At 33.5% G+C, this 10,951-nt stretch overlaps 1 protein-coding gene across 6 annotated transcripts in view; it reads right to left on the bottom strand.

Annotated features, from left to right (window-relative positions):
- Positions 1 to 243: 243 nt before the first annotated feature.
- Lmpt (four and a half LIM domains protein limpet) overlaps positions 244 to 10,951 on the bottom strand; it is a 143,505-nt gene continuing 132,797 nt past the window's right edge. For all 6 annotated transcript variants that reach the window (XM_090106997.1, XM_090106995.1, XM_090106996.1 and 3 more), the window contains 3 exons: positions 3,239 to 3,408; positions 2,494 to 2,680; positions 244 to 1,926 (listed from right to left, as the gene is read on the bottom strand). In XM_090106997.1, the coding sequence (XP_089963123.1) occupies positions 1,769 to 1,926; positions 2,494 to 2,680; positions 3,239 to 3,408 (515 nt within the window). In that variant the 3' untranslated portion in view covers positions 244 to 1,768. The remainder of the gene's footprint in view (positions 1,927 to 2,493; positions 2,681 to 3,238; positions 3,409 to 10,951) is intronic.

Below are 10,951 nucleotides of genomic sequence, written 5' to 3'. Positions count from 1 at the left end.
ACCAAAATATCAATCTCAAGCTTATTTATGTTTGTTATTTCCACTTTATTAACAAGCTATTATATCTTGATCTTGCATATTGCTGTACTGTATAATTTAAATGTAAACTATGTATAAGTGAAGTCATTAACTATTAAAGTATTATTTAGATCTTGAAAAATACAGAATATAAAATTTTAATAAATCCTGTTGTTTTATTTGGCGTAAGGAGGAGAGGAAAGGATAATAAATAATAACAAACAATGAAGTTACTTTTGATAATTTAATTCAGTTTCATACAATCTATGGGTAGATAAATACAAGAATATTAGATCAGATCACACAGCTAAGCAGTTTAATGTGTACACATTATAAATATAATCTTTCATCAACATTTGAATAATTTATCCCTTAACAATTAACCCTTAAAAGTGTTCCCCTGACTTGTTGTGGTCGCTTCGATACACAGATGTTATTCTCTTAAATACACTACACTAGAAAAATATCATTATCATGTAAAAATAGATATAACATTTACATTATTGTAACACAATTGATTCCTATCCGAGAACAAAAATATTTTTTTATTATATTATTATTTTATTAGTAAAAACTAGACATTATGTCAACAATTTAGTGTTAGGAAGCTACGTCGATGGTGCGTATGGCAACATTACAGCTAGAAATCTCAACGTTATAATATGGTAACACCATCGACTCCACATACTTCCGTTTTAATAAATACTTAAATATAAACATATTAAACATATGTTACTCTGTCGATAAAATCCTTACACTTAACTCTATGTTACGCATTAAACAATGAAAGCACTTATTTATGACATAATAATCTAATAATAAAAACTCGAAAACTACATTTAGCACGAGATGTATAATTGTGTTGTTGAATAGATAATAATGATTACAGGTACAACACAAAATATATACCCTCAAAATTGACTTAGATATGTTATTAAGGCATCGTGTGAATTGCACTAGGTAGATTGACAACTTAGGTCACACCTAAAGGACTAAATACAACAGCCAAAGCGAAATAATACGGCGATTAGCGATTAAATAGATGTTCGATAAATACACGATTTATGTCGATGTTTAGTAACGATTAAACAATCAAAATATATAAACACCTTAAATAAACATTCAGTAAAAAAGCGAAATTAAATACTCGTTTTGTGCATCCACATTTTTTTGTGATTTTTGTAGGGATTTTTTATATAAAAATATCGTTAAGATTTCACGACTTTCTTAGGGTTGACCTTACGGAAGCGTGTTGTGTTCGCGAGGTCGAACAGTTGGTCGCAGGGCATTTGTTTCGTTTTGTTCGCGATCCAATCTCTCGCATTAGCGACTAGGGGCAGGACGGTATTGTCGCTGCACAAGCACAAAAATACATTAGGTTTCGTTAGTACACGCATCGAAAGCAAGCTTTTTTAGCAAAAAGCTATTCGCCAATGTGTCAGATCCGTTTGTGCATAATATTAATTCCGACAGATGTATAGATGTTTTGACGCGTGGGAAGAATCGTTAACAATATTTTGGCGTTAGTAGTGCTGCCAAGATTAATTAGCTGTTTATTTAATTCAGAAACAGTCATAACATTTCACTTTTTATTTGAAAAGTAAACATAAACAAACGAATGTCACATGTCAAAATCCAAAGCACAGATAGAGAATCGAGTTTGACAGCTGACAGCACAGATTAGATATTATTTATTTATTTATTATAGCGCTCGAAGTCGTCGGTAATGCGAGAGGGCTCGGGCGAGTATTTACATGAGCTTCTGTTTGGCGCACTCCGGGCAGATGACGTCAGGCCCGTCGGTGATGAACCCTTTGCCCACGAGCGAGGTCTTGCACATTGCGCATATGAAGCAGTCGTTGTGCCAGTGGCGGTCCTCGAACGAGATGAAGCGGGTGCCGCCGATGCCTGGTGAAGTTAATTAGAATGTAATTGGAAGTTTCGGAAAATAAAAAAAAGATTTTGGTATACAGCCATTACTGAAAATTCAATACTCGTAACAATAGGGGGTAAAAGTTTTATTTAAATTAAATTATGCTATCAGTACACACATACTGTAATAATATTAAATTGATATTGAAAAAATTCCTACAATTTTCTAAAATAACAAAAGTGTCCGACTGAAACTAGGAATGCTATTATGTACGTCTCAAGCAGCTTGCATCGCTTAAAATACTAGTGATCTATGTGTCCCATATTCTTATCACATAATATAATATTTAATCAAAGTCTAAAAATACAACAATGTATTCAATACTCTATCAGTTCACACTAACCACCGTCCTACTAGGGCCCTTCTGGCCTCCTCCACTCAAGCGCCAGCCCAAGCCGAGATTCGAGATCCCCGTGGAGGGGGGGACGGCCTTGTGCATGTCACTACCAGGGTGGACCTTCAGTTCACCCACGCGTCCGCGTTCAAATGTAGAAGCCCTGGCTAACATTGAGAAACACCACACAAAAAAAAATCACACTAACCAGTGATAGGCTTGGTGCAAGACGTGCAGCGCTTCGCAAAGAGCTCGCCGAAGCAGTCCGCGCAGTACGGCTTCTCGTCGCGCGACGTGAAGCGCTGGCCGGCGAGCGACGTGTCGCAGTTCGTGCACGTGAAGCACTCGCGGTGCCACGGCTCGCTCTTGTACGTTACGCCGCCTTGCGTTATGATCTGGAAATTGGTAATTGAATATGAGATTACCAGTACTGTGTTATTATTTTGTAGTAGTTAAAATAAAGTATTAAAACGAATTGCGTATTAATTCAACCTGAACTTGAACTTAATACAGCAACGATATGGTATAAGTATGTATTTTCCATTACATAAAATATATGAAATAGTATTTAAAATTACAACTGATTATTGTTCGATATAAAAAGGAAGCAACATAGACATTAGGGGGAATCATTGCCACCCAACACTCCCACGGTTTTATCCGGTACGAATGCTCTTCGCAAAGTGTTAGTAACAAAGTTATACATCTAACTTCATTACCACAATAACAAGTTTATGAAAGCCCCAATATCTATAACATATTCCCAAAACTAAGTTCACAGAATAAACTAAGCGTTATAGAGGAGCTGGGGTGGTAAGCTCTATTTGCTATCTTATTTTCAAGCAAAATAGGAGCTTATTATCAGCCCCTCGCCAGAACATGTAATTATTTTTCCCCTTTTATATATATAGTTCTAACTTAAAAGCCTTCTAAATCCTACATTTAGCACTCACCTTGTTACACTTGACGCAGCGAGTAGCGAACTTGTCTTCATAGCACCCAGCGCAGTAGATCTCCTGCTCGCGCGGGATGAAGCTCTTGGTGCCAATCGGGTTCTTGCACACCACGCAGCAGAAGCACTTCTCGTGCCACTGCCTTGTCTTGTACTCCATCTTCTTGGTTCCTATTGGTGGAGATATGGTTTAGAAATTGTCTATAGAACTACAGATAGGTAGGTATAACGATGTAATGTGCCTTGAAAAATAGAATATGCCTTAATTGTTTTTGAGTAAAGTAAGGATATTTGATAAGGAAACATTTATCTGCTTTATGCTAAAGGGACCATGTTTAATATTTTAGTCAAATCGTTATTTCGACAGTAAAGTGTTGCTCTATATTTGATAAAGTGCTAGACGGTGTATCTTTGATGACATTATACCACAATATTCATGTCATGAAGTGACTACCTATTGCAGTTTATGGTATAAGTAGTACTAATATTTATTAGTTTGTAAATTGATCAAAAAACAGAAGAAAAATCTTCCATTTCTTGATTATACTTTAAACTTAACTTTAAATTACTTTGATGCGTAATTTTTACAGTTCAAGGCGTAAACAAAATAAACATAACCTTTGATGGGATTCGTTACAACTTAAGAATTACATCATGGCTCCGTCTGGATCGTAATTACTAATTAAACAGTCGGAGAAATACGGTAATAATGTAAAGAAATAAAATGTAATAAGAAACCTTTGTTGGACTTGGTCAAGGGCTGAATTAATGAGTATGAAATGAGCCAATTGCCTTTTAAATATAAACTGTATAGTCAATTAATTATTGTGCTTTAAATAGGAAGATAATTTAAACTTTTGTTAAACTAATGCAACTGTCACGGTCTGAGTAAAGGTGATAAACCTGTGATTTTTGTTTAGATATATTTTAGTTATACAGGGTGTAATCGTTAAGTGTGCACAGGCGATTTTTCCGTAAGTATTACAGATAACAAAAAACTTTAAACTGATATCGAAAGTACTTAACCTAATGAGTAAAATGGCGGTAATAAATTTTTAAATATAAATCGAGAAATATCAAAAAAATTATCTTTAAACCCTCCCATACATTAAGTATGAAATATGAATATCCCATATGTAACATTTAATATGAAAGATTTTAGCTTTCTTTTTCTTTTTTCGTTTTCTGCTTTAATTACTTCGCAAATTTGAAGTGGCATTTTCCACGCTTTTTCCGGAATTTTCACGCATTTTCCGGATATTTTCCAGGGATTTTCCAGGCATTTTCCACGGTTTTTCCAAAATTTTCCACGCATTTTCCGGATATTTTCCAGACAATTTCCAGGCATTTTCCGGATATTTTCCGGACATTTTCACGCATTTTCCGGATATTTTCACGCATTTTCCGGATATTTTCCGGACATTTTCACGCATTTTCCGGATATTTTCCAGGCATTTTCCACGGTTTTTACGGAATTTTCCACGCATTTTCCGGATATATTCTAGACATTTTCCAGGTATTTTCCGGGAATCTCCCAGGCAATTTCCGGGGATTTTCCGAGCATTTTCCACGCTTCTCCCGGATATTTTCACGCATTTTCCGGATATTTTCCGGACATTTTCTCGCATTTTCCAGGGATTTTCCAGGCAGTTTCCACGGGTTTTCCGGAAATTTCCACGCTTTTTCCGGATATTTTCCAGACATTTCCCAGGCATTATCCGGTTATTTTCCGGGAATTTCCACGCATTTTCCGGATATTTTCCAGACATTTCCCAGGCATTTTCCGGTTATTTCCCGGGGATTTTTCAGACATTTTCCAGACATTTACAGGCTATGTCAGGGAAATGTCCGGAAAATGCCTGGTAAATATCTGGAAAATACCCGGAAAATGCGTGAAAATGTACGGAAAATGCGTGGAAATGTCCGGAAAAACGTGGAAAATGTCACTTCAAATTTGCGAAGTAATTAAAGCAGAAAACCAAAAAAAGAAAAAGAAAGCTAAAATCTTTCATATTAAATGTATATGGGATATTCATATTTCATACTTAATGTATGGGAGGGTTTAAAGATAATTTTTTTGATATTTCTCGATTTATTTTCAAAAATTTATTACCGCCATTTTACTCATTAGGTTAAGTACTTTCGATATCAGTTTAAAGTTTTTTGTTATCTGTAATACTTACGGAAAAATCGCCTGTGCACACTTAACGATTACACCCTGTATATCGCATACGTTAGATGTGTTTCACATCAGAGTATTCTATTACCATGTCATATTTTTATGAGCATGGCATAATTGACCTTGTCTAGACGATTTAGGTCACCAACGTCTTCCAACAGAAAATATAATTATACATATATATTATTTTAAAAAATGTGGTTCCAAGACTCCAAGTATTGATATTGGTGTTGCCTTGTTTCTTATTATTTAGATAGAAAAATACTTAAAGCTTTTGACAAAACATAAGTTTCTCAGAGAACTTATATAACCGCATTCTTTCATTTTTTCCTGAATATCACAATAGGCAATATGAAACAAAAAGTTCAACCATTCCGTCGTTTTTATATCACACTAAATCGCAGCTTTATTCCGTGAATGTCAAGGAACCGATTGGTGCTAAACAATTTGGCGCTCGTAAATTGCATTGATGGCATGTCGATGGTACGTCGTCCTTGATCGTGGGCTTGCATGTAACGACGAGGATATTTGATTGATGCACGCGACATGCATAATATTCAAGGTTCATCGAACTATTTTTGTACTTTGATAACTACCGTAGTCGTTGTCGGGTTAAGTGACGTGCCATAGGTGAGACCTTCGTCCAACAGTGGACTAATATGTATAGGTAAAAAGGGAGAGATATAACTATCGGCACTATATGATGCAATATGAACTGAACTTAGAAAGCCAGGTTTTCTTGGAAAGGGTAACCGGCAATTTCACACCGTCGTTAATTGCTTAGGAACGGATGTACAAATAAGAGCTTTTTGTCTAGCCAAGTTTAATAGTCGGAATTACTGTACCAATTGACGATTTTAAACTAATTGAAAAATATTTTTTCTCAGTATCGAGTATATATGTAGTTATTATAACTGTTTTTACATCACACTTGCTGTAGTTATTTCCCAATTGAGTTTTTGTTCGAATTTTTTAAATATAATATGTACCTACTAAATCAAATAAGAATGATCTCATGAAGCCTTCTTAGACGCAGTTCTCGTAGATGAAAATGGCACACAAAATTTTTTTTTTTATCAATTCCAAGTACAAATAACAATAACAATTTTAAAGTACCACATTGTACACATACGATCATATTTTATTAATTGTTAAAGCTTCAAAAGTTTTGATCGTTTATAGAGAGTAAATGGATTCCATTAAAAAGTTATACGTACGTCTACTAAAAGTTGCGCATTCAATCAATGTTACAGGCAACCAATTGGAACTTCGTACAAATATTTGATAGAAAAGTTATATCGGATTAAGCGTTTCGTGTCTGTTGTGTTCTGAGTATAAATTGTCTGGTGTGTCCAACTTTTCGGTAATCTATGTTGCTTTACATGCATTGTGTGAAAGTTACATATAAACAACGAGTTTCGTAAATCCCGGTAGACTTTTTAAACTGCTATTTTGTTCGTTACAATTGACGATTACTTAACACTCGTATGTCACGATAAGGTGAATTATTAAACATTCAACCTAAACTTTTAATATTTAAAGCTTAATAGATAAATTATTAATGTGAGATGTTTCAATAGAATTCATTTCGTCGCTTACAGTTCGAATAATGTCAAATGAATGTGATCAATAAAAATGTTGGCAACGACTGACAAAATAGAATTCAGATTTTCCATGTTTCGCGAACTTTCAGCAGAGGTTATTGCCTTTCCGATGTGTACCTAGAAGCTACCTCTATTTATTGCAAATAAAATCCACAAAACCAATTTCACATTGATTTAGATCTAGCCCCATGAAACATCGAAGGGTGTTCAAAGAGACAAATTTCCGGTCGATCACGGTCTACCTTTTATAAAAGTTCACTACACTTGTATATGAAAGAGCTAATACGGCACCCTCATTTGGTTTGCAAATTTGGTGAGGTCGAATGCTCCCACACTCTTTTTTTAAGTTGAACATAAATATTAACTGTTTTGTTTTAATTTATTTGAGACACAGTTACAATTGAAACTCTATATAAAAGGTACAAGTACGTTGAATCGATTCTAATTGATGAATGCGAAATCGTTACGCTCAGCTATAAATCTAATATTGCATATATCATTGAATAGAAAGCAATTGTAAATAGAATATGTTTCTATAAAGGAAGAGAAAGTTGCTGCGGCTATCTAGCTTTTGTAGTTTACTGGGGCATTTACTGTAACCAAGGAAATTTAATACCTTTTGTAGTCATGTTAGACATGTCTGCGAAAACAGCTTATTTATCAAACGATTTCAAAAAGGAAATTTTTATTCAATCGTAAGTCTTCTATTATTTGAATTTTAACGAAATAATCATTATGCACTTATGATGAATGGATAGCGATATTCTTTTTGAGATACTTCAGTATATATACATATTGGTTCCATATAAATTTAACGAAAAAAAAAATCGAATAACGTTTTGGTTTTAAAGTAGGTAACGTGATCAAATACCTACCCTAAAATAGGTCCTTTTATAAAAGATCTATATTATGTTTATATTGTACAGTACCTACCTACCTTATTTAACGTTTGTATTTCGATATGACACTAACTAATCGTATAAAATTAGAATTGCCATTGCATCTGACATACCTAATGGAAACATATTTCTGTGGGATGTTGTTTTCGCCAATAAATACCGCATACTTCATTAATCATTACATGTATTAATGTGTTAATTCGTTCAATTAATCATAGAATAACCTGTTCACTAGAATATAGTTGCTTTCATACATCTTACACCTACATAATAAACTAATCAATTCCAAGTATGCAGAGCGAATTAGCCCGAGTACCGATATTTTGAAGGCCATTCACGTGGGATGAATGATGTCAGGGCGTGAGTGGGCAGCCTTACAATACTTGCCACGGATAAAGCATCTTATTAATTCTTTACAACTTCGCTTACAACTTTTTACCGCGTAAATGTCATGCCAAAGATGTAAAAAATAAATTTAAGGATGTTTCATAAATGAAGATAATTAAAGGAAATTGTGTATTTATGCTATATTGACGGACCAACGTGACTAATGTTATTTTAAATTATTGTTGGTACTTGGTTCGATTTGTTTAATTATCCAATGTATGCTTTTTTGAGTAAACTTTACGTTAAAATTAAACAAGACCAAGGATATTTTTATGGAGGAAGATTCCGAAAGCTGAGCACACATATGTTGAATAATTTGTCAAAAAATATTTGAATGAGTTTTTCGTATTAATTTTGGTTGTTATTCACGAGTATTCATGTACTAAGTACACAGTTTTAACGAAATTGTTTTAACTACTGTATACTTCTAAAGATGCATATTATAAACCTTAAAACTTCAGTAAGTCTAAAAGTATATTATTTCACTCTGTAGTATTGTAATTATTGTACGTTTAATCGCATTGCATGTCCTAGCTTAAAATGCATAAAGCTGACGGGCGGAAAAATCCTTATCAGTATTTTTATGCTTATTATGATTATGAATTGCATGAGAAAATTTTAATGTGTATTTGCGCAGTTTTCTTATCGGGTTTAGATAATTAAGAATTCGAATAGTGCTATTATAATTTTCATTTTTCATTTTACAGGTTATATTTTACAAGACTTTTGAGACAAAGAATTTTGATTAATAAAATAAAAGTTCTTTTTACACAGCTTTTATCGTAACCATTTGAAACTAAGCAGCTAGAAACTAATATTAAAAATGTATACTTACATTATGCAAAATGCTAAAAGGGACAAGTTGTCCTAATTATTATTAGAATATGTATTAGAAAGTCTATTCCGCATAAGGGCATTAGAGAAAGGCAAGCCGGTTGCTAGGTTCAATTGCATTAAATTATAAATGTAAATATAATTACTGTATCTGCTATTACTCTAAAATAGCATTTATTTAAGATACTAGTAGGGCACCAGTTATCATAAATTCCCTTTTATACGTCTTTTCTTTCTGTTGAGCTTGGCTTTACAACACTAACTATACGGACATGAAAAAAAATTTGTTTGACCTTTTTGGCACGCGCGTCCACTTAACTTAAACTCAAGTTTCCAGTTATTGACAAAACAATCTGACAGACTCAATAAATAACGATGCAGGAAGGAACGTGTCAGTATTATGACCAATTGCAAGCAGGCCAAGGGTCGCGCTAATCGAGTGATATTTCTTGAGGTAGAGGCAAACTGCCATATGGCATACCATTTACAGATATAACATAAATTATACCATTCGATTGTCCACTTTACTTGGTAGGCTTCTGCCTTGTATGGTAAATGTGGCATTTACGAAAAGTATTCTTAGAAATAAAAATTTCTCGCTCGCTTATTGCTATCGTGCAGAATGAGGATCGAATTTCTTTCATCAGTTTGAGCAAATTCATCAGTATATTCAAAAGAAGGTTTCAATTTCTATTTAAATTCTTTCCAATAACTGTATTCTATCTATTGTAGATTAATTTATTCTAGCAATTTAATTTTCTATATGATGTTTTGCAATGTTTTCAAACGCCACTTACGTTATGTCCATAAAATAATATTATAAAGACTAAACGAGGTGTAGATATTGACATAGCATTAAATAGTTGTAGATAAATACTATTTGCTAAAGTAAATACTAAATACTACCTAAACGACGCGACTCAATAATGGTCAATTTCATAAACAATGTTGTCATATTAAGTTTCAATGTAATATTGCGATTGAAACCGTACAACATTTGTCAAATTGTAGGGTTAGATTTCCTTAAAATTAATCCTAACCAGAATTTCTACGGAAGATAAATTATACAGTTTGAATAAGATTGTATTTATGTAGTTAAATAAACTAAGGGACGGGTTGTGTGGTGCCTTAATAGAAATTTTTCCGTTGCCGACCCTTCGTAAGGATGGGAATAAAAACAGAGTAACTTTGCCAAGAAAGCTTATTCCTGTGCCAAAAAAAATGTTGTTTTTGTATTTAAATTTATACAAAACTAATTATACCGTGTTGTTATTAAGTTTTGAGCTTTTAGAGATAGATAATTAGATTGTCGACGGAACGTTTTAGAATTACCAACGCTATACAGATGTTAGGTACCCGATGTTACCCTTTTCAGGCATTGAGTTAATTAAATTTTAACATTATCTGTGGCACCTTCACCTCTTGCGAGGTAAATTCGGAATGAAGGCAATGAAGTGAGTAATGCAGTTCTGATGAACTAAAAGGCGGCAATTTATACTGTCCAATATGGAAACGTGTTTTTTGGTATGTCAAGATAAAGTGACATTTCAGTGTTTACGAAGGTTTTATTCACTTCCAGTATATTGCCTACTTCCACGTTTGGGTAAATTATGCTTTTGGAGCCTTTTTTAATAATTTATTAACAGGCACTTTTTGTTTTGACGTGATTTACTCGGTTGCTTTTAATACGAACGAAACCTACTTTTTGCTATAAAATTACGTGAATTTTTATATGATTTGTCAAACTAAATTATAACTACAAATAATAACGTGTATTATAACAATAAAAATCAAATGAATTCGATAAAACA

The sequence above is a fragment of the Colias eurytheme genome, chromosome 11, assembly GCF_061535395.1.
Source record: "Colias eurytheme isolate Ceu_HAF_F1 chromosome 11, ilColEury1 Martin Lab GWU primary, whole genome shotgun sequence".
NCBI lineage: Eukaryota > Metazoa > Arthropoda > Insecta > Lepidoptera > Pieridae > Colias > Colias eurytheme.
Note: the sequence above shows the minus strand (reverse complement) of the source record. Positions and strands in the feature narration are given on the sequence as shown.